This window comes from Podarcis raffonei, chromosome 8 (assembly GCF_027172205.1).
Source record: "Podarcis raffonei isolate rPodRaf1 chromosome 8, rPodRaf1.pri, whole genome shotgun sequence".
NCBI classification, from domain to species: domain Eukaryota; kingdom Metazoa; phylum Chordata; class Lepidosauria; order Squamata; family Lacertidae; genus Podarcis; species Podarcis raffonei.
In genome coordinates this window covers 46,605,093-46,631,121 of record NC_070609.1, presented here as the reverse complement: position 1 = coordinate 46,631,121, position 26,029 = coordinate 46,605,093, and the positions used below count along the sequence as shown (strand labels likewise).

At 43.2% G+C, this 26,029-nt stretch overlaps 2 protein-coding genes across 2 annotated transcripts; both read right to left on the bottom strand.

The window, feature by feature from the left end:
- Positions 1-3,702: 3,702 nt before the first annotated feature.
- Positions 3,703-16,271, bottom strand: CMTM3 (CKLF like MARVEL transmembrane domain containing 3). Its single transcript, XM_053399672.1, has 5 exons — positions 15,879-16,271; positions 9,059-9,214; positions 6,000-6,095; positions 4,666-4,786; positions 3,703-4,043 (listed from the first exon to the last, which is right to left on the bottom strand). The coding sequence occupies exons 1-5, from the start codon at positions 15,999-16,001 to the stop codon at positions 4,015-4,017; spliced, it is 525 nt and encodes a 174-aa protein (XP_053255647.1). The 5' UTR covers positions 16,002-16,271; the 3' UTR covers positions 3,703-4,014.
- Positions 16,272-18,308: 2,037 nt separating this feature from the next.
- Positions 18,309-25,824, bottom strand: LOC128419239 (chemokine-like factor). The gene is made up of 4 exons (XM_053399673.1): positions 25,535-25,824; positions 23,016-23,174; positions 20,500-20,595; positions 18,309-18,860 (listed from the first exon to the last, which is right to left on the bottom strand). The coding sequence occupies exons 1-4, from the start codon at positions 25,595-25,597 to the stop codon at positions 18,753-18,755; spliced, it is 426 nt and encodes a 141-aa protein (XP_053255648.1). The 5' UTR covers positions 25,598-25,824; the 3' UTR covers positions 18,309-18,752.
- Positions 25,825-26,029: the final 205 nt, after the last annotated feature.

The following is a 26,029-nucleotide window of genomic DNA, read 5'->3' as shown; positions in this document are numbered from 1 at the left end:
CAGAAGAAAGTGGCTTTCATCCTACCTAGGCCTTCAATTTTTTTCCTGACATGTAGATCAGTCAGTTTCCTTAGATGCTTTCACTGCAAATCACAGCACCTTTACACTAACAAAAGAGATTTGCACCATAATTATATTACTTTGCTCTGCATTCAGATGACGACTTCTGCCTTCCTGGTTTAGCAGCAAAAAATATTTAACTTGGGTATGCAGGAAGCTTTCCTGTGCACAGACCCCCTTTGGTTCCATATGTGCAGAATCCTGTATGTGCTGTGAAACCTTTCCAAAATTTAGTTCAACTGGTCCTGAAATCATTATGGAGACAAGTGATAGCTGTATGCCATGCACTTCCTTTTAATTTGCAATATTAGTATACATTTTATAAATTTCAAGATGGATTGTAGTAATGATTTTTTACTTTTCTTGTGATACTGAATGCAATCACTAAAGCGCTGCTTGATCTTGTCCGTTTTAAAATTTATTCTTAAGCGGTATACTTCTGTAAGTTTTGCTTTGTATATTGGCATGACTTTTTATTGGTAATTTACAGTTTAATGTGGCTGTCTTGTTTTGATCAATGCTAATATTTCCTCTGTTCTTTTTGATACACCAAGATACTGAGCTCTACAAAAAATAATCTCATGGTACATGTCTGTTTTCATAGTGTTTTTTAAAAATCTGTATTTTTGTATGTAGAGAAAACCATAGGTTTTCTGAATCCTAATCTTGTATGAAATCATCGTAAAGGATTTGTTTAATAAATGGATAGGAGCAACTTGTGCCATCCTTTGTCTTATTCCTCAAATGACATATCACTTTAATCCACCTCCAAGTGAGTTGTTGAATAGTTTAATGATGCCGAGAACTTTTACCATTCAGGCAAAATTGACTAAAAGCAATGGCCATTGATTCATTTTTTGCATAAGTATCAATGAAATCCAAGGGACTGTACAAAACCCACGAGGACCAAAAGTGCAGCTCTTCAAATCTGCAACAGTGTCACAAACAAAGTTGCAATGGTGACAGAGGCTGGGAGATGAACACAGAACACCCTACCTCCGGTGGCTATTCATGACCCCATGGATACTTTGTGTGCATGCTGAGCTTTCAAATTTCCTTGTGGTGGAGGGGACAGGACTCAATAAATGTAATCTTAATAAACCTTTTGCACACAGTCATGTGGCTTTATTTACATAAATGTAATGGGTTAAATGCCTCCCGAAGGCCCTTCATAAGGGGGGAAGAGAAAGAATTATAGCCGGCTCCTGAAATATCTGCTTTGGAAAAGGAGCCTTTAAAAAATCAAGGGTCGGTCCTGCTCACTTCCAGATGCTAATGTCCCAAGATGCCAACGTATTTCTGTACCCTATTGAATACCCTGTGAGAGCTGCCTGGAAGATTTAAAGATACATCAGAAGGCTACACATTTCATATCAATGAAGTTTATTCCAGCATGGTTCATAAATTCTGTGCCAGCTTTGACATGCAGTGTTAAAAAGTCAAGTGAAGACACATTAAAAAAATATATCACATTCAAGTGTCTGTAAAAAAAGACAGAAATATAAAATGCCCATTTCAAGACCCATGCCCATGCGCTAGACTAAGACAGAACACTTAGTTACTCTGTGAAGGAGCCAGCCTTCAAGAGGGCAGTATTTTTGTCATTTTTAAGCCTGAAAAAAGTACCTCTAGTGCATTGCTAGCAAAAGTCACTGAAATAAGGATTCCCCCCCCCCCCCCCAGTCTTAATGTATCTACAAAACTACTCTATCAATATATTGTGGCTTATCATATGTGGTAAATACTGTGTAGAAATACCTTGTTGAAGGAAATACAAAACAGATTAACCTTTTAGTTGACGAAAAAGTGAAAAAAGAAATACAAGCTTGCAACATATAGTCATAACTCACAGTTTAAGGATGGGCTACTGATGCAGCTCACTTTAAAAACAATGCAGGTATTTGTGGCTTCTTTCTCACTTGGATGCACCCAGTTGATCTTGCCCCACAAGTGCTGTTCAGCTTGTATTACCGTTCTTCAGGATCGCTATTGCTTGTAGGTTTTTTTGGTAAATTATTTAAGCTACCACATTAAAAGCAGATTCCAATTCTCTTTTCCACCTCCTCAAATGCACTTCTGTAAACTGAATAACAGTTGATTTAGAGCAGGCATCCCCAACCTTCGGCCCTCCAGATGTTTTGGGCTACAATTCCCATCATCCCTGATCACTGGTCCTGTTAGCTAGGGATCATTTGGAGGGCTGCAGGTTGGGGATGCCTGATTTAGAGGAAAACTGCATCCTAATTAAGCATGTTTCCCAGCTGTTTCTTTGGTTCAAACAGTGTAGGCCTGTTCATATCAGTTCAGTTTTGTTAAGATTATCCTCTTTTCATAAAAGCATAGTAATTGCCCCCCCAATAGAAATTCAAACTTTTCTTGTGCATCATCTCAAGGACAAAGTTGATGCACCTTTAGATTGTCACTGCCAAGATCTCATTTGCTGTTATTGCTTAAAGTCCCATACAGTGGAAGAATTACAGATACTGAGCATCCTTGCCTGCTTTCTCTAAAACAATTCATTGCTTGAAAATAAATCACCATTACATATCCTTGCCTATCTTATTTATTAAGCCAGATATATCATGAAGGTACATGAAGTTGCCATGGGTCTTATCTAATCCTGCAAAGTCTACCCTGATGCAGCAGGAGTATAACATAGGAGGAAAATATTAGATTCAGTAATCCTTTTAATAGAGAGTAAACGTGTGCTCTACCACTGACCTACAGCCTGACTTAAAAAAATTACCAAACAAAGGCTTTATAGGAAACTCAAGCACATGCCACCCAACTCAGCAAAACAGGGCATCCCTGAAGCCTACTGCCATGAATCAAATACAGTGGTACCTCGGGTTACATATGCTTCAGGTTACATAAGGTTACAGACTCCGCTAACCCAGAAATAGTACCTCGGGTTAAGAACTTTGCTTCAGGATGAGAACAGAAATTGTGCTCTGGCAGTGCGGCAGCAGCAGGAGGCCCCATTAGCTAAAGTGGTGCTTCAGGTTAAGAATAGTTTCAGGATAAGAACGGACCTCCAGAATGAATTAAGTACTTAATCCGAGGTCTTACATCTTGCATACTAATTATGCAAGAGCTTTGAAGCTGGTCTTCAAAAGACAAAAAGCGATGGAAGGGGGACTATAATGTGGTGAAAGTTGGGACACTTATCCACTTTCTCACCTGCTTATATGTAGTATGATAAGTTCCCTACTCCAGCTATTTTCCACAACCCTTGCTAAAAAACAAAAACACAAGCCGATTCTTTGGAACCTTGCATCTCTATGTCTAGACAAGGCATATGATGTTCAGAAATTGTGGGTAAGACAAAACTAAGTATCCCTATGTCTCTTAGTCATTGTTCTAATGCTGCTTTTCCTAAACAAAAAACAAGATGCTTCCATGCATCTGCATGTAATGTACAGCATGAATAATGTTGGAATATGTCTTCTTCATAGCCTTTTTCCTGCATCTATTAAGTAATAAAGAGGTCTCCAGCACACACACACACACACAAAATCCATTTCTCATATTTCCTTTTTCTCTCTAGCTTAAAAGCTCAATCTAAGGAATTAATTTTTTAAAAGAGTGCTGAAGTTCAGACTGGTTTAGAGTTTTGTGTCCAGTACTGAACAGGTTTCATGCTTGTCTGATGCAATCATCGATGTACGCAACCCTGACTATAGTCTGTTTTTAAAAAAAGGTTAAGAAAATTTACTGAACAGTACATTGTAGTGCTGAATGAGAAAAGACAGAGGAAAAACATATCCAGGCTCAAACAGCAGCAGTTTTTTCTGAGGAAGTCTTTCATGAGACTAGCATATGCTCAGCAGTGGCTTTGGGTGATGATCTGTACAATGGAAATAAAAGTTCATAAAAAGGTTACAATTGCTAAAAGAAGAGTGTACCCATTGTCCTCCCCTTTTGGCTCTGCAATCTTCTCAAGGCACTGTTGCTTCAGTCGGAATCTGAATCCGAGTCATCATCTGAAAGAGAGAGAGGTTGTCAATAAAAATGTCAGTGGTGCCCCGCAAGACGAATGCCTCGCAAAACGAAAAACGCGCAAGACGAAAGGGTTTTTCGGTTTTTGTGTTGCTTCGCTAGACGATTTTCCCTATGGGCTTGCTTCGCAAGACGAAAACATCTTGCAAATTTGTTCGCTTTTTTCTTAAAGCCGCTTGAAGAGGCGCAGTTGCGACGGACCGTGCTTCGCAAGACGAAAAACATCGCAAGACGAAAAGACTCGCGGAACGAATTAATTTCGTCTTGAGAGGCACCACTGTATTTTATATGTGCACAATATAAATGCTTTGCATTTGCAACAAACCATCCTTCCATGCCTTGGTATCTTTTGTAATACCCTATCATTCCTATAACTTTTTTAAAAATTGGAATTTGAAATGTGTGATGCACAACACAGCCAGATCATTTATTCTAAATACAGAAGCTGAAGGTTGTTTTTTTAAAAATTTAGCTTCTAAACAGAGGAAGCAATACTGGAGAGAAGGCTTGCTCCCATCTATTGCAGATCTACATCTATTGCAAATATAGCCCACAAATGAGCTTGGATCTGTGGCTGATGGCAATGCAAAGCTGGTTTGTACCTACCTTCTGATTTACGTGGCTCAGGGGCATCTGAAGAATCTCCTTGCTTGAGATATGTCATCAGGTCATTAAAGGTTAGGTAGACATAAACACAATAGACAACTGTGGCGATGAATCCAAGCACCTGAAGAGCAAAAGGTTTTGAAAAGCAGAGTTTTTGAAAGCACAAATGAAAGGAAAAAAATTGTGCAGGAACAGCTTATTGAAAACATTTCCCTGCTGGCATCAGCTGCTGTGTGTGTCCCTATTTTAGGGAATTTCAAGCATTTCTAGTCCTCATAAGGAGGTACTTAAAGGGTCACAATTTCAGTTAATCTACTCCGAGCATGACAGTTATCAAACGTAAAGAAATATTAACAATTAAAACACAAAGTTTACATCTGAGTGAAGACTAGAGCTGTGTGGAAGTGACCTTTCAAAACCCTCCACCCGAATCACAGGCAAAGAAATTGGAGGGACATTCCAGGGTATGGGGGGCGGGTTTGCAAAAATGAAATAAAATATATTTAGAATAAATTCTGCAAAGTGGTCTTTTTCTTAGGGTGGGATTGTGTAAGGAAAACATATCAGAAATAAACATTAGTTGAATTCAGCTCTTGTAAAAACTGTAGTTCTGAAGCATGTGCGCGCACACAGATATGGGTGTGGGTGTATTGCAAAACACCTCTTCATATAATAAAACATAATAATATAATCACATAGCCCCCACTGGAATATTTGTTGTGTTGCACCGCAATTCTGCATTTGCATGAAGTCAGGGTGGTGTAGTGGAGCAACTGTGAAGGCAGGCTGCACAACAGCAGTGGCCACGGAGCTTCATTAAATGGGCGGAGGGTGAAAAGGGTGCTTAGTAGCTGCATTGTGTGACAGGATGAAGATGCAGGAGGTTATCATGGAGCTTGTTTGGATGTAAGAGGCTTGTGTAAAGGAGGGGCAAGGGAAGCATAGATAATGGGGTGAAGGTGAAAATGGGTGAGGCTGCAGAATAGAGGAGAAAAGGGGCTCTAGAAATGAGGTTGGGAAGGTGAGCATTAAGCTTAGTAGGCAGGGGAAGCTTTAGGGGGTTAATGTGGGGGAGATGGCAGGAAGATTAGTGAGGTGATCAGAAGTTTTTAATAGATTAAATACCACAGCTCTTCTTTCTATATTAAGATGGCCATAGCTGTTCCTTTGCATGAGTATCTCAATACCATTCAACAGATCTTCCTTTGTTTTGTTTAATCTTAGTTGCATGGAATGGATGCAAAACACCTATCAGTATCAGGTAGGTAGGTAGGTAGAATTTATCCCCTTATCATTAACTCCCAGGTATGAACCAGCCTGAAACATCAACTTACTCCTGCTGCCTTGGATGCTGTGTCAGAATATTTTGAGACTGCGGCAATCGAGATGGCAAAATATATAATAGCAGCAATGATGCCACATAAAAAGTCCTGCAAGACAAAGAGTTTTGAAATCAAGTTAGGGACGAAGTTTTAAGCTGGATGGGTGACAAGGTTATGCACAACACATATCCCCTTAATTGCTGCAAACCAGATAGTCAATTGACAGCCCCAATTCACTTTTAGTTCAACACTGGCGGCTCTACCAAGTTATTAACAGGATGCAATCAAGCTTCTGCACCCAACTGCATATGAGGTTTATTTAGGTTTTGCGCTGGATTTTTCAGCCAGACTCAGATGCACATGCTCCTCAACTATGATAGCCTACTAATTCTGGATTCTCATGGGAACCGCAAAAGTGCCACTCCTTTGCACACTTGCTGGGGTGTTCTCAGCTACACCTGTTGCATAGGCTCCTTCACCTAAGCTGGGGCGTTTTATTTGGGAAGAACAAGAAGCAGAGCAATGGCTCCACTGTTGGAACCCAGTGTTGAGTAGCACAGAATTTAGTCTAGAACCTGACTAGCCGCAAAGTGTGCTGGGCAGCAAAATACGCTGGACCAATATGTTCTCTTGCCTTTAGCAAGCTCTTAAGCAGGACATGTGTTTAATCAAACCAACTGGCCCTGATCCAGCTCTAATCATATGCAACTATTAGAGGTTCCATATGGAGATGTGCCAATGAATCAAAGACCCTTAGGCCTGTTCAGTGGGGCCCAGATGAACTGAACAACACAGAAACATGCCCACTGGCTGGTCACAAAGAAGCTTCCAGGTGAATCTCTCTTACTACACTGGGCTGAAGGGTATTTCATTGCAGCCTCTCTGAGAAGCAATATACATGGAGATCTTCTGTACCAAGTTCTAGTACACAGAACAGATGAGAGAACTAGTTGGCCATCGTAAGATGCAAATCCTTCAAGAATCTGAAATCCTTTGGAGATTAGAAAGAGGTTGCTATTATGAACCATGCTGAGAACTGTCCACAGTTGCTGTTAATAGACCTAATGTTACTCAGACCTCACCCCTGCAGTGCAGTTGCAGAATTTCCGCAAAAGCAAACCTACAGTATCATCTTTCTATGCCATTGTTACTAGTGTGCAGGTGACAATGTCTATTCTTGATTTGTGCCACTGGGTGCTTTTAGTTTGAGACAATTCATTGGGTTAAAAGGAAAAGAAAAGCTGCTCGATGCTTTTTGAAACAAAAACTGATTCACAGAAGCATACTTGAGTGCCTTCTTTTGACACAACACATATGGCTTTGCATCATTACCTTGAAATCCACTGAAATTTAGTAGAGAAGTTTCCCCGCAAAACATTTGTGTTATTTTTTTTCAGGAGATTGATTTATTGTTAATTCTCCCTTTTACAATTGTTTGGAGAGCATCCTATTAAGTATTTTATAAAATGGGGCAATGTTTAGGGGCAAGTCCTCATTGGGTTTCTACAGCAAACGCCTAGCTCTGCTGCTTATATCTCTAACGACAGCTTCTCAGGAAGAAACATCAAGAGGCTGATGGGAAATAATATGCTGTCATTGAGAAACTAAGCTGGAGTGCAGCTTTGCATTTTTCAAACATGGCACTGCTAAACAGGGAATTTGTTTGGAGCCAGAGCAGCACCTAGTGGTCAGTTTCAGGAGCAGCTAGTAACTATTGATAGGCTAAGTCAGGAGGAAGACAATTTTAATTTATTTAGTATTTATTTAAGGTATTTATATATTTAGAATTTCTAAGTGTATATAAAATCTTTTAAACCCATACAAAGAATGAGAACAATTAAAATTCACCCTAGAAACATAAAAATACCTTTAAATGCCTGCTAAAATAGGAAAGTCTTTGTCAAATGCATGGCTCCTGGTGGGAGCAAGCCATGTGTTTGAGCCAAGGGGACCACTAAGAGAGACTTCCCCAAAGATCTTTGAGAACTAATGTCAGGGAAGAGTGGCTTGTCTAAGGATACCTAGTGAGTTATTTGCAAAGGTTCAGTTGCACAGTCACTATGTTATATGAATACTCAACTCCATCTAAAAATAAGCTCTGATGGTAAGTGACAACAGATTTGCCGTCAAAATGAAACCTCTGAAAGGCAACAGGGAAGTTCCAGCGTGTTGGGGGGAATCCCAAGGTTTGCAGATATATATTTTTTCTGGGGGGACGCAGGGGTACGCATACCCCTTAACATTTTGTGAATCTAAGTTTGGCCTCATTGAAGGGCAGTATTTCAATATGAGTAGAGGAAAATGAGAGTACCCCTAAACTTTTTTTAAAGAAAAAAAGCAATATTAATGGAAAACCCTCTAAGTGGGCAGCAACTAGCCTACCCCCCAAACCACTTGGTGAGGACTGAGCATGGTAGTGGTCACAGGGCGAATGGAATGGAGGGCAGCTGGTTGGAACTGTGAACAAGGAGCATTCCCCACGGCAACATTTTGCACATTCCACTTGCAGTTGCAATAACTGGCGATGATGGCAATAATGAAATTTAGATTTCATCCAAACACAGTAACAAAACTGACAAATGATGTTGTAGCTGAACAGTTTAAGACACAGTGATGTGCACCTCAGAGATCTCATATGGCACACAGTGACTGCTATGCACAATATTAATCTCTCAGCCTGGCACTACAAGTCATCCTGGGAGACAACATGGGCACGTTTTTGCCTGTGGTAGCTGGGCGCTAAAGCAGTCATGATACTAGGAGGTTATGCCCATCAACACTGCAGGCTCTCCCCAAATTCCCAGCTACCCATCATTCTTTCACTTCAAATGTGCACCTCCTTCACATCTTCCTTGCCAACCTTGGATATTCACTCCAAGGCTATGCAGGGATGGTCCCCTGTAACTCTCCTGAAGCTGTTAGTCTCCCAATTGCCCTCAGTTCCAGACAGCAATTCCCGGAGGACCACAGATTCCCTACTGCCCAGTCTAGACAGTGACTGGCAACCCGCCCCCCCCAACCACCATTTCATTGACTCGCCTCAGATTGATCGCATGTGTCCACCCACTTACCGCCAAAAGCCAATAGACTGCTTTGAACCTCTCATTAAGCTTTAAAGAATATGCAAAGAAAAAACACAGGGCCGCCAGAAGGGTTAACAGTGGTACAATCAGGAAAGACCCAGCAGAGGAGGCAATATAACAGATGAAGATGATGAACGACAGCACCTGCAACACAAAGGAGAACATTATTGGTCATCTGGAGCTCAGAGCATGTGGGTTCCTCCAGGCGTCCCTTGTTATTTAGCATTCATTGCAATTTGTGCTCATTATATTATTGGGGCTGTTATACACAATCACACCTTTAGTACCGTTTGTGCCTGAAGATAGGGACATATCACCAGGGCCGGATTTAGGTTTGATGGGGCCCTAAGCTACTGGAGGTAATGGGGCCCTTTATATGTCCAGCTGCCATTTGTCACCAACAAATTGTCACTGTTTTTTATCTTTAATATATGCTATATGGTAATTTATGGACCTAATAGGTATCTAAAGCCATTTGCACATACAAATAGGAGCCTACACAACACAAAACACTGTGGCTGTTTTCCTTTAAATATTTTTGGGGCCCCCAAGAGAGTGGGACCCTAAGGTATAGCTTGTTTAAGGTAAAGGGACCCCTGACCATTGGGTCCAGTTGTGACCGACTCTGGGGTTGCAGCGCTCATCTCGCTTTATTGGCCGAGGGAGCCGGCATACAGCTTCCGGGTCATGTGGCCAGCATGACTAAGCCGCTTCTGGTGAACCAGAGGAGTGCACGGATACGCCGTTTACCTTCCCGCCGGAGCGGTACCTATTTATCTACTTGCACTTTGAGGTGCTTTCAAACTGCTAGGTTGGCAGGAGCAGGGACCAAGCAATGGGAGCTCACCCCATTGCGGGGATTCGAACTGCCGACCTTCTGATTGGCAAGTCCTAGGCTCTGTGGTTTAACCCACAGCGCCCGGCACTGCATGTCCCATATTTTCCTGTTGAAATCCTGTCACTTTTCATACCACAAATGCTCTGTTTGGTTTTTTCATGTCCTGCTTTCGTTGTGCTACAGTGCAAGAGTACCCTTCTAAATGGGAATAACACAGTCATATTGGAGAACAACCAACAAAGTGGAATGATGTGCAGACAGTCCAGTAGAAATCCACCACTAATGCACTATTTGGGGCTTCTCTTGCACTTTTCTCTAAGTTGTATTTTAGAACAGGCCTGGCCCATTTCAGGCTTACAAGACCTGCCTTGTTTCTTTATTAGAACTCCAATATCCACCAATCAGAGCCAAAGATTCAAAGGACATGTTGGGTTAACAAACTTGGCACCTCTGATACTCAGCAAAAGAACTGGTTTTGAGTCTCAGAATGGAGTTCAGCCCTTTCATGCAAACATCCATTCCTTGCTTCCCCCTTTCCAAACTGCTTTAGTTTCATCAGCCTAATGTAGAGCTGGGAAGTTAGTATTGCTAAAAGAAACCCGGGAATCTGAAACTCTTGCCTGGTCTACCTGGAAATCAGCCAGAGACTGATCAGTAGATTCCAATTCTAAAATACAGAAGTCCACATATGGCAAACTAAAGCATCACCAGGAGCACAAACCTCCAAGCAATGTCACTTTTATGGCAAAGCAAGATTAAGGCTGCGATCCTAAACTCACTTACTAGGGAGCAAGGCCCACTGAACACAGGGAAACTTTTTTCTGAGTAAACACTGCAGGAGAGACAGCAGGAAGCAAACGAGTCCATCTTAATTTTATTCTGCTCAGTTGTTCCAAGGAAGCTCTGTAGAGGAAGCAGACAGCACTTCCTCCTTTTTAAAGATTTGTTAAACCACTCCAAGCAAGCAATGCAAAGCAGCAAATGCTTACTCTGAGGAAACAAGAGTCACACTGTTTTCAGAAACAGTAATACAACATGCTTTATTTAGAATCTGGAAATGATTTGTCTTATAGGAACAAAAACCACAAAGGCAAATGCGAGTGGTATTAGCTATGTTTTTTTAAAAAAATTGTAAATGACACTTGTTTCTTCAACATTTTTGACATTTCCATTCCACTAAAACTGATTATGTAATTAATTACATTACTTTCAGCATTAGGGGATAGCAGAAGCCAAATGGATGCAGGATGGATGCAGCGCTGATTGTGATGAACACAGAATGCTGGGGGGAGGGGGTGTTTATATCGCTGCCTATATTTGAAGCTATATTCCTTGTGTTATACACAGTCTCTCATATGCACACAGACCTTCCTTTCTGGAGTTCCAAATGGCATAGTGATGGCAAGGTGGGCAACTCAGGTAGTAGGGATTTTTTTATTGCTCTGGGACTTGAGAGCAGATGGGAAGCACACTCTGAGGTAGATTCTCTTAGGGCCACTGGAAGCCTGCCTCCCAGGAATCACATCATGGCATGGGGGAGGCCAGCCAGGCATCATCCATTGGTCAAAGAAGGAACAGCTGCAAGGAGATCATTTCCTCTGTCTCTGCCTGAAAGAACTTCCAGCTCCATCTGCCTGCTGTTCTGGGCTGCAGAAGCCAAGGGAAAGCACACTCTGGCTCTGTCCATCAGCCAAAGAACCGAGCTACCAATTGCTGTTCAAGCAAGAACAGCAGCAAGGGATGAGCAGCGTGGCCCAAACTGGATATAAAGACCCTCTTGTAGCTCACCCCTGTTTTCTGACCTTCCTTTGCTTCTCCCATGTATTAAAGGTTTGTTCTTTTTTAAATTCAAACCAAACAAAGTTGCAGTGCGATTCAAGAGGTAATGCACAAATGCAAAAGATAATATCCCATTGTGATACCATGATCACTAAGCAACACAATCCACAGGTAAATTCACATCTAGTAACCCCTCCATGTTGCCACATGGCATGGTGCAGGTAGGTGAGGATCTACGCAGTTATTCATGCAACTTATGAAAGGAACCGGACATAATTAATGTTTCACAGTGCCTTGTACTGCTCTCTCCAATGATACATCAAACATTCTGGCCTTGAACTGACCCCCTGCCTCTACCTCTTCCCTCCACTCCCTTTTTCCTTGGGTACCTTGTCTTTCTTGTTTGTAAACTGAATGGCTGGGCCTGTCTCCCCCTCCCTCTTTCCGTTTGATGTGAGCCACTTTGGCAGAGACAATAATTATTAGAGAAAAATACAGCAAATGAAGAAAAAGCAAATCTTGCGCAAGGAATTGCTAGTCATTGTCAACAACTGTTTGTGACGTCTGTATTAGAAGGGAGGGCAGAAAGGAGGAGGACAAAGAAGGGGAAAACAAAAAAATGGGAAATAACTACATCAAGAGAATAATAGAATTCTAGAGTTGGAAGGGACCCCAAGGGTCATCTAGTCTTACCCCCTGCAATGCAGGAATCTCAGCTAAAGCATCCATGACAGGTGGCCATCCAACCTCTGTTTAAAAACCTCTAAGAAAGGAAAGCCCACCACCTCTAGTGGGAGTCTGTTGCTCTTACTGTCAGAAAGTTTTTCTGAATGTTTAGTCGGAATCTCCTTTCTTGTAACTTGAAGCCATTGGTTCAAGTCCTACCTTCCAGAGCAGGAGAAAACAAACTTGCACCATCTTCCATGTGACAGCCCTTAAGATATTTGAAGATTGCTATCATATCTCCCCTCAGGCTCTTCTTCTCCAGGCTAAACATACCCAGCTCCTTCAAGTGCCTGCCTAAGGCTTAGTTTCCATACCCTTGATTATCTTGGTTGCCCTCCACTGCACACATCCCAGCATGCCAATATCCTTCTTGAATTGTTGGGCCCAGAATTGGACACTGTATTCCAAGTGTGGTCTGACTAAGGCAGAATAGAGTGGTACTATTACTTCTCTTGATCTGGACAATATACTTCTGTTGATGCAGCCTAGAATAGCAGTAGCTTTTTTTTGCTGCTGCATCACACTGTTGACTCATGTTAAGCTTGTGGTCCACCAAGACCCCTAGATCCTTTGAACGTGTACTGCTAGTAAGCCAGGTGTCCCCCATCCTGTATTTGTGCATCTGTTTCTTCCTGCCTAACTGCAGAACCTTACATTTGTCCCTACTGAAATTCATTTTGTTAGCTTGCACCCAGTTCTCCAATCTGTTAAGCTCATATTGAATTCTGATTCTGTCTTCTGTGGCATTAGCTACCCCTCCCAGTTTGGTGTCATCTGCAAATTTGATGAGCATCCCCTCAATTCCTTCATCCAAGTAATTTATAAGGACATTGAACAATCATCAATGAGTCCAGGATAGAAGAGAGCTTGGGGAGAGCTCTGAGGGCCATACAGAGAGGCCTAGAGGTCCCTGAGCCTCCTCACCACTACCATGGGGTTGGAAAAAGCATCAGAACTTATGCTTTTTTTTTACCAGATTTTTTTCAATGAATCCGGTGTCACTTTTCAACTTCAATGGATTTTGTATGGGGACTGATTTGGAAATCCTGGGACTGTCCCCAGGAAACAGGGACGTCTGGTAACCTTAAGAGCCACAGCTCGCCTAGTCCAACAACCTGACAGCAGCCAACCGGTTGCCTCTGGGAAGCCCACAAGTTGGACACAAAGGTAATAGCCCTCTCCCCCAAAAGTGCCACCAAGTCCCATGAGAACCAAGGTGGTCCCAGGTAGCCAGTGTGACTAAACAGGTGCTGATGGAGCTCTGTGAATTTATTGAATCCTCTTCTGATGCTATCTGCATTGCTGATCCCCACCACATTTTGTGGCAGTGAATCCCATAATTTCATTATGTGATTTGTGCAGAAGTCCTTTCCATTGTCCGCCCTGAATCTCCTGCCAATTTAGTTTCATTGGATGACTCACTTAACACCAGATTTTGGGAGAGGCAGCGATAGAATTTTCTCTATCTAGTATCCACTTTTTGTACAAGACACATCATTTTGTAAAAGTTATGTCATATATTCCCACCCAGAGAGAGAGAGAGAGAGAGAGAGAGAGAGAGAGAGAGAGAGATATGGAGATGCTTTTAGGAGACTCCCTAGAAGAGATCTCAGCACTAGAACAATCAACAGAGCACCCAAAACTCTGCCCCTTTCAATTTTTGTGGGAAAAGTTCCTCCCTGTGGAACGCCCTCCCATCAGATGTCAAAGAATTAAACAACTATCTGATGTTTAGAAGACATCTGAAGGCAGCCCTGTTTAGGGAAGTTTTTAATGACTGATGTTTTAATGTATTTTTAATCTTTTGTTGGAAGCCGCCCAGAGTGGCTGGGGAAACCCAGCCAGATGGGTGGGGTATAAATAATAAATTATTATTATATTATTATCCCTCTCAAAAGTTGCATCACCAGGTATGAATATCCAGGTAATCTGCAGCCCTGAAAAAGCTCTAAGGGCAAGATGAGGGGAGACTTGAGCAAAGGAAGCTATTTTAAACCAGGTCGTATAACCTTAATACAGCTATTCTCAAACAAAGGAACTTCAATGGAAGACTACAACATGAAACGGCTGGATTTGAATTTATCAAGGGACTGAATGCTATCATTTGTGGTTTTAAATGAGATAGTCATACCTTATCACGCTACAGTGAGTTAATTAACTTACCCACGATAGGATTTGTGTTATCGCCTACATTGTGTACCATTACTGCTTTCTTCCAGGCCTGGTTGTTGAGTATTAATCCTCATCCGCTTGCACAAACTTTGCCGAGATGTCAGGGGTGGCTCATTCTGTTGTTTCGCTGCCCCTCCTGTTGCCACCCCTACTGAACCCTTGCTTACCAGGGTTGTGCCACAGTACTTTGTGGCGACATCTCAGCAGAAGCTGCTGCCTCTGCTCACTTCTCCAGGGCGGTGGGACACCACACCTGTGTGGAATCCACTGCTCAAAGTGGCTGCCTCAGTCCATGCCCGGCCGGCCCTTAGGACTGTTATGGGCACATACAATGTTGTATTGAGCATTCATTCTGATTTGTTTACCAGGACCTCACGTCAACCAAATGTTTTCCACTGCATTTCCCCCTCAACTTAAAATGACCACCAACTTAAAAAGACTGTGGGGTGTATGTGTGGGGTGTGTGTGTGCTAAGCACATTCATTGCCCAAGAGCGCCAAATCCACTTTAATTGCTCAACTTGAATATGACAGGATGCAAACTGATTTCGGTTGCAACATACAGCCAGCTATCTGTATGACTTTATACACTATCTCACTATCTGTTTGACTTTATACAGTTCCTTTCCCTCATACGTCACTATTCTACAACCCCAACGCCACGAGTGCTATTCACATCCGCAACTTCATGCTTCCAAAGTGGACTCTAGCCCAGAAAAGCGTTTGCGCCGTAATAAACTGCTTAGCTTCCAGGGTGCCGGAAGCCTCTTTCTTTGTTTTTACTAGTACAGAAGTCGCCCGGGCCTTTGCCTTCTCTTGTCTCTCCCTCTCCCCTCCGGGGTGGGCGTGGTGGCCACCATCGGGGTCCCTGGGAGGCGAGGGAAAAAAATCCTCGTTTCTAGGCGAATCCTACAGGACGCCTGCTGGAGCCAGTCTTGCTTTACCAAGGGCCTCAGGCTGCGATCCAGCGCGCACGGTTTACCTGAGAGTAAGCGCCTACTGGACAGAGCTCGATTCTGAGTCCACGGGCACAGGAAAGATTGCTGTGGGAGAGGATCACGTTCAGGGCAAAGGAACCCGACCTCGTTTCCCTCCTTTGCTCCTGGCAAACTTCCCGCGGCGTGGAAGCCTTTTGCCAGAAGAGATTGCGAGCAGAGCCTGCAGTTTCTCCGCCGCCGCCGCCGCCGCCGCCGCCCCACTTCCTCGTCCTCTCCGCCTCCCTTCCCCACGCGCAGCCCCTGACTCGAGTTTGCAATGCATTCGCCCCCGCCCCCCCTTCCGCGCCCCATCTTACCGCCTCGGCCAGCAGGAGCCTCCCTTTGCCGGAGCTCAGAAACTCCTTGAAGGATAGGAGCAGGCGAGCGCCCGGCGGAACTGCGCCGCCGGACTCGGGATCCTCCGCTTCGGCTCGCTCCATGCTCGGCTGCGCGGATCCGAGCGAGGCGTCGCCTAGCCAAGAGCGGAGACCAGAGCGCCCCGCCGAGTTTGCGAGTGTTTTTTTTTTTTCTCGTTTTCAAAGGGAGGGAAACGGAAATCCTGATTCTGCGGAAATGGGGGGCAGAAAACGCCGAGCCGAAGAAAAAAAAAGTTTCCTCAGCGGTTGCCAAATCTACAGCTGGGGACGCTGCCGAGCAGCCGCTGCCGCGCGGCAATCTCGTGCGCCCCGCCCCTTCCGACGAAGAGCCGGGCGGGCGCCACGTTAGGCGACCCCCGCCCCCGACTCGTGCAGCTGCTGGAAACAGGGAGTACTTCCTCAGGCGAGTCCGTGCGCAGCTGTTGCAAACGCCAGGACGTGACTCTCGGGGAGCCGGCGCCCCGCTGCAATTTTCGAAGAGCCTTACTGCATCAGAGATGGGAGATCCACCTGGTCCCTGTTTCCTAGAGCACCCAGCGGCCAACAGCCACGGTCACCTCCACACGGTACATTTAAAACACGCTTGTACCACTTTAAGTGTCTTGAATTCCCGCAAAGAATCCTTGGAACTGTGATTACAAGGGTACAGGCTTTGCGGAGCTTCAGTTTGCAGCATAGCTGCCAACTCCCAGGGTGCCCAAGCACCCACAAAATTCCCCATGAAGGGGCCGGGCACCCACAAATTTTGGTGCCAGGGCCATGCACACTGCATGGCACCCACAGCCCTGGGACCCATGGTCAGGGGGCTAAGCTGACACTCCTGGTTCCCAGCACCCCACACAAATGACGTTTCTTATATGAAAGAGAAGAATATAATTTACATCCAGACTTGCCAGGATTAGCAGTGACTCTTGAAGTGGTTTTTAAGAGTGTGTTTTACCATATGGTGAGGATGTGATATAGATGACTCTGAATGTTCACAAGCAGCCCTTTCTCACCAGTCACACCCTGTTGGCAGCAAAAATAACAATGGCATGAAGACTTAGTTTGGGCTGGGTATGCGGATGTGACTTACCTCTACCTCTTATTTAAAGCAGATCCAGTGAAGGCGGTGAATGTCCTGTTGGAGACGGTTGGAGGACGGATGGTGTCTAACGGTTTGAGGTTGAATTCCAACAAGACAGAAGTATTGTTATTCGGGGGCAGGGAGGGCAGAGACATATGAAGGCAGCCCTGTATATAGGGAAGCTTTTTAAGGTTTAATGTTTTACAATGTATTTATATACAGTGGTACCTCGGGTTAAGAACATAATTCGTTCTGGAGGTCTGTTCTTAACCTAAAACTGTTCTTAACCTGAAGCACCACTTTAGCTAATGGAGCCTCCTGCTGCTGCTGTGCTGCCAGAGCACAATTTCTGTTCTCATCCTGAAGCAAAGTTCTTAACCCGAGGTAATATTTCTGGGTTAGTGGAGTCTGTAACCTGAAGCATATGTAACCTGAAGCATATGTAACCCGAGGTACCACTGTATGCTGGAAGCTGCCCAGAGTGGCTGGGGCAATCCAGTCAGATGGGCAGGGTCCGACTACTACTACTATTAATGATGTAAGTTTTTATAGACGCCACTGGATGCATGATGGCAGGTATCATGCAGCTGAAGAAGCAGGCTCCAGTAATTCATGAAACCATGACATCATAAGTCTATGATGAGTTTTAACTATGGTTGAGCGAAACAAACCAGCATCAGCAATAATGGTTTGATCTTGGGTTGTTTGGCCAAAACAGAATGTAAGGAAATGACATGATGCCTCCTGTGAAGGTTAGGCTGAGATTGAGTGACTGGCCTGCGGTCACCCACTAATGGCTTGTGTCTAACACTGTATACTTAACTAAACTGGCTCCTTGACTGGCTACAGTGTTGCTCTTTGAGCTTGTGCTGTTGGTTTTTAGGAATCTGCTTGCTTCCACTGAGCTCTATGTGTTGGTGGTCATGTGTCAATTGGACGCATGCAGAATGGTCGCCGCCTGTATATACAGACACTCTTACAGGCAAACAGGGAGTTGCCTGGAAAGCACACAATGCAAGAGGCATGGGGAACCTCTACTCTGTTGGCTAAATAGGGTTCAGCAGAAGTCCTAAATGCCAGTTGGAGGATGTAGGGAGCTCAGAAAATAGCATGCAGGTCAAATCCTGGTCCCCACCCCTGCATTACAAAAAGTTCACGACTTTCCAATATTCTCTCAGGAAAAATAAACTTACATTGCAATCCTATGTATGTTTACTCAAAAATAAAACCCTTCAGTGCAACCCACCCTTGCACTTTTTTAGGGAAATTGGGAGTGTGCTCAACAATATACAGTACACTTATGATTCAGTATTATTACAGGTAAAGCTTTTTCTAATTAAAAACATTAACACAAACCAGTTCATAAAGTTACATCTGATAATAATTTGAAATGTAATGTTGGTTAGAATTGGTATTCCATAAAATTCACAGGATTATTCTTAATTCAAGATGGCTCATACAGGTGAATAGGTAAACAAGTTTAGAAAAGTAGTACATGAGAATACTATATATTAACATTCATAAATATGTTTCTTCTAATCTAAGAGCACAAAAACATTTTCAGAACCCTGCTCACTTTCCTGGGAGAGTTAAGCTTCTTCTACTTTAAAATCTCTCTTTGAAATCAATTTGACTTTCGTTACATGCTCTTCAGATTTAGAAAAATATAAATAAAATTTGGCATGAGCAGCCTATTGTTCAACAGGCTTTCCAAATGTTTATAAATTAGACTTTGGCCATTGATCATTCTAATTGTTATCATCATCCCCCGCTGGTGCTCCTTGGTTAAATGTAATCTTCCTCAAAAGAAAAGCAGCATCTATTATGCAGAGAGCACACAGGATCAGACAAAACACCTGCAAATGAAAAGAAAGTAGTTCAGATGCCAGTAAAATGTTCTGGGCATTATTCTTTATTGAATCACAGCAACAGCCTGTGCTTAGTTTACAGCATCTGCCACAGCTCATCAAAGAATTTCAATTTTGATGTTTAATTTGTGATAGATGAAAAAAACTGAATTCTTTTTATCTTGTGTTCCATAAAGCAATCTCTGCCCCAACGTTTTTGGGGAAATCGTCTCCGGTTTGACCTTGCCTGACTTCTATCAGTTGTATTCTTCCAGTAGGCTCCAATACGTACTCATCTCAATAGGCTACTCTGACCATGGTAAAATAGGGATACAGTACAGTCATACCTCTTGTTACGTTTGCTTCATGATACGTTTTTTCAGGTTGCGTCCCGCAGCAACCCGGAAGTACTGGAAAGGGTTACTTCCGGGTTTCACCACTTGTGCATGTGCAGAAGTGCAAAATGACGTCACGCGCATGTGCAGAAGCGGCGAATCGCGACCCACGGGTGCGCAGATTGCGTTCCTTTCAGGTTGCGAACGGGGCTCCGGAATGGATCCCGTTCGCAACCAGAGGTATCACTGTAGTTGCACCTTAGACAAATGGGGATGGTGGAGAAGGATAACATACCTACTTTAACAGAACTGATTGGGCACCATTGCACTTGGCAAGTCTGGATGTAAATTATATTCTTCTCTTTCATATAAGAAACGTGATATGAACTGGTATGCCATTGCTCCGTTTTAATGCAGAAAATACTATTATTGGCTCCACTGGCAGAATAACAGCTCACTGAATGAAATTATTAACTTTTGCAGATTCCCATTGATTTCACTGTTACTTGCGCCGAACTAGATGTAATTCCATTCACGCAATTAGAAACACACTGATGTTTTTCTTTAAGAGTAAAAAGCAGGTGTGGGAGGTCCAATCATGATCCTGGCCCGGGATAGGAGACTCAAATGCTTCACTATAGTCCTGATTTAGATCTGTCCTAACCAGTTATTTGTATTAGGAGAAAAGTTCTCACCAATGGCTGGAGTCAGAACACAGAGTGCATTTAGATATGGGGATTATTGGGTTGGTTTTCCTGATTATGATGCTAGCACTTCTGTCCCAGTAAGAACATTCTTTTTACACTACATTATGGAACTGTGGTTTTTTGATCAAGAGACACCACTATGACACCAGTGAATGATATGCTATCAGCCCCCACCCTTTATGCACATGCACATGCACATACTCCCTCCCCCCCCCCCCCGGATTCACCCATGAAAATGCCTGGACAGACATTTTGGAATATATGCTGGAATACCACCCCAAAATTTGTGACATGACTAGTGCCAGGATGCTGCCCAAAATTCCACCCCACAATTTTCCAGGTCAAACAGTGTTGCAAATGGAAACAATTAACATGGAAATGAGCAGATTTTGCTAAATTTCCAAAACTGGCTTGTATATTGTGTGAAAGATCACATAAAAGCAAACATTATCAAGCAAGTAAATGTCAGAAAAAATGATTAAAATAGTGTCTGAAAGCAGTCATAATTTTGCAAGCCATGGTCTACCAAGCTGGGAATGTCACATCTGAAAGGCTCCTCTGGCTTTCATTTCTATGGGACAATACTATCCAGACTCTCTTACTTACCCCTCCAACCAAAGTTTCAACTACGGTTTTTATTACTGTTGCACACAGTCCCACAATGAAGAGAAACAGCGCCCCCACCAGGGAGTTGAAAGCATCCTGAAAAATATAGCAAATAACATGGCTTAATGTTGACTCCAGGACCAGGCATTTTGCTACCTGAGGTTGTGTAGTCAATGGCATCCCGTAAGCCAGGGTGCATAGTACATACGTGAGGCCAGGAAAGTTATTTTGGCACCCAAGATACAGGGATATTTATATATTATCAAAACATCTAGACTGTTCCTTATTTACAAAAAAGAATCATGCAGCAGTTACCAAAATATAATAGAACAACACATTATGCAAAGAAACAATTAAAAAACTAAAATTATCAGTTAGGTATGAGACCATCACATGTAACTGCAGTATTTCAACACTTCCTCAGACCTTGAATAGCCTAGATTGCAATCACCATATGCCCAGGAGAAGACACACGTTTTAACCTGGTGCCAAATCCCATCAAAGTTGGGGCATTCCGAGGGGGTTAGAATTACAGAGTCTGAGTGCCATCCCAAAGAAGGCTCAACCCCATCACCACCTGGTGTGCAACAGGCTCAGTTTCCCCTTTCTGCTTACCACTCTCTCAACTTTTGACCCCATTTCTCTGCTCTCTTTTTCTGTATCCCCGCCCCCCAGGTTTACCTTTTGTTTATTGAGAAAAAAAAATGGATTATTTTTTTTTTGCGGGGGAATAATTTAAACTTTTTAATTATAGTTTAATCTGACTGGTGCCAATCTTAAATATACGTATTCAATTCAAATAATCCTATGTTGGACAGCAACGAAGACTTCTATGGCAAATCTACATTATTTTAATCATTTTATGCTCTCTCATAAGATGAGTACAAAGAGATAGACATCCTAATCCAAGCAACAGTGACACCAAGTGGCCTTCTCTCAGTAGTGCTGTCTCAGTAGAGTTCAGAGTTCATTGTTTTCAAAAAAATAAAAATAAAAATAAAAATCCCCAAGTGAACCGCTCATCAGATTCTAATCTGCACGTTCAGTGTCAAATTAGACATTACATGGGAGATCCATGATCAGGGATTTTGTTATTTAATAGAATCATAGAATTGTTGAGTTGGAAGGGACCTTAAGGGTCATCTAGTCCAACCCCCTACCTAGTAGTGGGTGAGTGAACCATCTGCCATGTTAAATTCCCAGCAGTGGCCCACAGTGGTACTATATGAGAAACTTAAAATAGCAGATAGTTCACAGTCATATCCTGCAGATTGTGATGATGGTGCTGATAAACCCACAGACATTGGGAAAGACCCCTGGATGGGACTTTGTCAGAACATCCCTTGAATCTGGAAATGGCTGTATCCAGGATTTTTGTTGAGAGGGCAGGACTATGTTGGGGGACAGGACTTTGTAAAATCTGAACAAATATCTTTTTTAAAAAAATAGATTTTAACTTCACACACTCTTCTTCAGCACTTAGTGATTGCACCACCAAGCAATCATTTGCATTTACGCGATTTAAATTGCTATTGCAATTTAAACTGCACATAGTTTTCCTATCCTATGGAATTCACCTGCAATACAAACAGATGTGAGGGCCATTTCACACATTTCAGATGGTGAAGGTATGATCAGTTGGGAGGTACTGCCTCTATTTGCTCCCTGGTAGTGTAATTTTGTTTGCAAACATGCATTTGTAGCATTCATGCTTTACATTTTTAAGTATATGCTTAAAATGTCTTATCGGCATGCAGTGCAATCCTATGCATGGAATTAATCACAGTGTGTTCAGTGGAACTTACTTTTTTGCAAATGTGTCTTTAGGATTTCAGCCTGGGAGATATACATGTGTGAATCACCTACATCCAAATATAGTACTCTATGTGAAAGAGATCTGTTTGAACCTAATCTCTGTTTCAACAACATAATCAAATACATCCCCAAGGTATGCGAAGTACTTCCTTCCCTGCCATAGGATGCAGAAAGAGAGCAAAACAATAGGTTGTAGCCAACGTTAGTTCTAGGTAACTTAGCGTTAATTTCAACGGGTCTGTTCTGAGCAGTGATGCTCGAACCCAGATCTATCGCTGATTCCCCTAAGGCCACATCTCTGTCCTCAGAAGGCCGGGGGGGGGAACACCCCCAGAGTTCCCCAAAATAATAGTTAAAAACCACCTCTATATATGTACTCTTCAGTTCAATTTGTTTTTAAATTGAATTAACTGCATTAAAAATAAATAAACAATTAAAAGGACTGAAAAGATAACATTTTGTTGTTTCTTATTTTGCTGTACGGTATTCAATAGTGTAGCTTTTTTTTTTGTCTGAATGTTAATAACTGTCTTGTATTGTGGTAATAAGGACAGGGGGGAGGAGGAAGCTCCATACTCCCAACAGTTCTTTTGGAAATGGAAGGGCGGAAGTTTGAAATACCAGCACAATTCCTGCCGTTTGGTTTTGTACTTTTGCAAGGCAAGTATACACAACAATAATTTGTGCACATTAATACTTACAGCCAAGGGCCAAAATAAGAAATTCAGCTTTTTTTGCAGATTCAGCAGATATAGTAAAAAGAATAATAAAGTAATGACAAATTCAATGATCACGAGTGCTAAAAATGCTTCATGAGATCTGTTAACTGCAAAACAGATGATTGCCATAAAAGCTACAAGCTGCAAGAAAGAAAGACAGAATATTGACTTAGGATCATACATACATACATAGTCATACTACAAATATTCCAATGTTGCAAAACTATTTACATAGGATGCTGTCATATAGTCAGACCACTGGTTCATCTTGTTCAGTATTGTTTGCCACAATGGCTGGCAGTGACTTTCCAGGGTTTTAGGCAGTTGTTCTATCCCTGAGCTATTACCTTCAAGTTACTAAAATAATCACACCCAAACTTTAAAATCCTACCGTAATTTATAAATTTAAAATTTGGTATTTGTTCAATCAATGTTTTATTTGGAAACACTGGATCTATAGTGTGTCTTTAAAATGGGCCTGAATACAACTTGCCTTCCCTATGATTCAAAGATCTGGAGGTGTACAGTTTTCTTCCCCCCCTCAAAACAAGAGACTAAGGAGGTGCCTTCTATACATGGGTCCCCAAAGAAGTGTGCATGTGTGTGCACTGAAGAACACAAACAGCTGCCATATGGTTTTGAACGCTACTTTTGTCATGTGGCAAAAACCTCAGACTAGATGCAGCTATTTAGAAAACAAAAACGCCAAAAATATTCAGTGAATTCACTTATCATCTAGTTTGCCCCAAAGAATTAAATAATCATAATAAGGCAGTGGGATTTAACAGTGCACGCACAAACACATTTATTCTAATAGTCAGATAAGAGAGAACGTATGTGTTATTCCAGTTTATATCTGTATTGGATTTGATACTGTGTTTATATACAAAATGGTCGGCAGTTCGAATCCCCGCAGCGGGGTGAGCTCCCGCCGTTCGGTCCCAGCTCCTGCCCACCTAGCAGTTCGAAAGCGCCCCTAAGTGCAAGTAGATAAGTAGGTACCGCTTTATAGCGGGAAGGTAACAGCGTTTCCGTGCGCTGTGCTGGTGCTGGCTCACCAGAGCAGCTTCGTCACGCTGGCCACGTGACCCGGAAGTGTCTTCGGACAGCGCTGGCTCCCGGCCGCTTAAGCGAGATGAGCACGCAACCCCAGAGTCGGTCACGACTGGCCCGTACGGGCAGGGGTACCTCTACCTCTACCTCTTTTACATACAAAAGCATTTTCAAACATCTTTTAATTTTCATATAAGCAATAATTGGTGCTGGTCTTCTTGTTCTGAAACCGCTCTGAGATATTTTATGAGAAGCGATTCATACATGGAAATAAATAAATATCTGGCAGCACTTGTAACACCAGAATACCAGAAATCTACTCCAAAGCAGGTCCTATTTGAGTTTAACAAGGTGACATCCAGAGAAGTGGAAATAGATGGCTGGCTAAAGGTAAAGGTACCCCTGCCCGTACGGGCCAGTCTTGACAGACTCTGGGGTTGTGCGCCCATCTCACTCAAGAGGCCGGGGGCCAGCGCTGTCCGAAGACACTTCCGGGTCACGTGGCCAGCGTGACAAAGCTGCATCTGGCGAGCCAGCGCAGCACACGGAAACGCCGTTTACCTTCCCGCCAGTAAGCGGTCCCTATTTATCTACTTGCACCCGGGGGTGCTTTCGAACTGCTAGGTTGGCAGGCGCTGGGACCGAGCAGTGGGAGTGCACCCCGCCAAGGGGATTCGAACCGCCGACCTTTCGATCGGCAAGCCCTAGGCGCTGAGGCTTTTACCCACAGTGCCACCTGCGTCCCAGATGGCTGGCTACAAGAGGCAAAAATCAGCACTGCGGAAATTTTCCAGTTCCTTTAAAAATGACAAACGTGGAACACCCCTTGCTCCAGCTGTACAGTGAAAGAGAAGAGCTGGAAAGCAACACTAAAACAAAGTTAAACGTTTTGAAGGTTCACTTAAACTAAGGCACACAGACACAGGGCAGAGTGGCATTGCTTGACAGCAGTCACCTCATGAGTGTGAACCAACTTGTCAACATCCATATAAATATGCAAGTAGCACACTCACCACCTCAGAGAACTGCCCTGAGACCCCAGGGTATAGGGCAGTATATAAATTCCAATAATAATAATAATAATAATAATAATAATAATAATAATAATAATAATAATATATGTGCTCTCACACAAAATACAGCAATTTGTTTACCGGGCACTTAATTTGTAAATAGAACAGGCAAAGATGCCAGGGATCTGAAAACATTACCCTCCACGCCCCCCTCCCAAAACTTAGAATCCTGGGGTTTAAAGTGAATGCGCTCTGCACAAGCTCAGAGGCAGCCTCCCCCTCTGTTCTTGCTTCACTGTCGAGCCCCTGAGGTTACAAAGAGACTGCAGGGAGGCCCATATGAAGACCCACCACCACACGCCAAGGCTTTAAAAACTTAAAAATTTTAAATATAACCTCAGCTCCCCCCCCCCTCCCCTCAGCCTGGCTTCATACCATGCGGGCAATCTTGAGGCCTCCCCTCACGGAGTGCAGGAAAAGGTAGTTCACTTCCACCATGGTCACATCTGAGGAGAAGCAGAAGCGCCGGGCGGGCGGTGCCGGAAAAAGCGCCGGTTGGGCTGTGGCGCGTCCGCGAGCCCCAAGCTACGCTGCCGACGGAAGGCCCCACCTGCGGTTGCTGGGCTGAGCCGCTGGCTTAGTTCCTCTCGCTCCGCCTGACCCACCTCGCAGGGGTGTTGCGGCGAGGATCAAAAATGGAGGCAGGGGGACCAGGGAGAGAGGGGATCCATGAATCGGGAATAATGCTACGTCACAGGGCGCGTGGGCATTTACAAGCATGGTTTTCTAAAAATAAATAAATAAGGGCGCAATGGCATCTTCTTATTTCAATGCCCTGTTGTTATCTTTTCATTCAGCAGCCTAACAGCCCCATTTCAATTCAATTTCAATTCTTATTTATTCCGTTTATGTACCGCCCTTCACCCGAAA

What these genes read in the sequence shown, in the direction of transcription:
- CMTM3 (XM_053399672.1), bottom strand. Translation starts at nt 16,001, where the DNA reads ATGGAGCGAGCCGAAGCGGAGGATCCCGAGTCCGGCGGCGCAGTTCCG. An exon ending in CAGTCTATTGGCTTTTGGCG is followed by an intron (nt 6,096 to 9,058) that starts GTAAGTGGGTGG and finishes TTTGTCTTGCAG; the next exon opens with GACTTTTTATGTGGCATCAT. An exon ending in TGAGCCACGTAAATCAGAAG is followed by an intron (nt 4,044 to 4,665) that starts GTAGGTACAAAC and finishes TCTCTCTTTCAG; the next exon opens with ATGATGACTCGGATTCAGAT.
- LOC128419239 (XM_053399673.1), bottom strand. Translation starts at nt 25,597, where the DNA reads ATGGTGGAAGTGAACTACCTTTTCCTGCACTCCGTGAGGGGAGGCCTC. An exon ending in GCCTCAAGATTGCCCGCATG is followed by an intron (nt 23,175 to 25,534) that starts GTATGAAGCCAG and finishes TCTTTCTTGCAG; the next exon opens with CTTGTAGCTTTTATGGCAAT. An exon ending in TTGAAACTTTGGTTGGAGGG is followed by an intron (nt 18,861 to 20,499) that starts GTAAGTAAGAGA and finishes TTTCATTTGCAG; the next exon opens with GTGTTTTGTCTGATCCTGTG.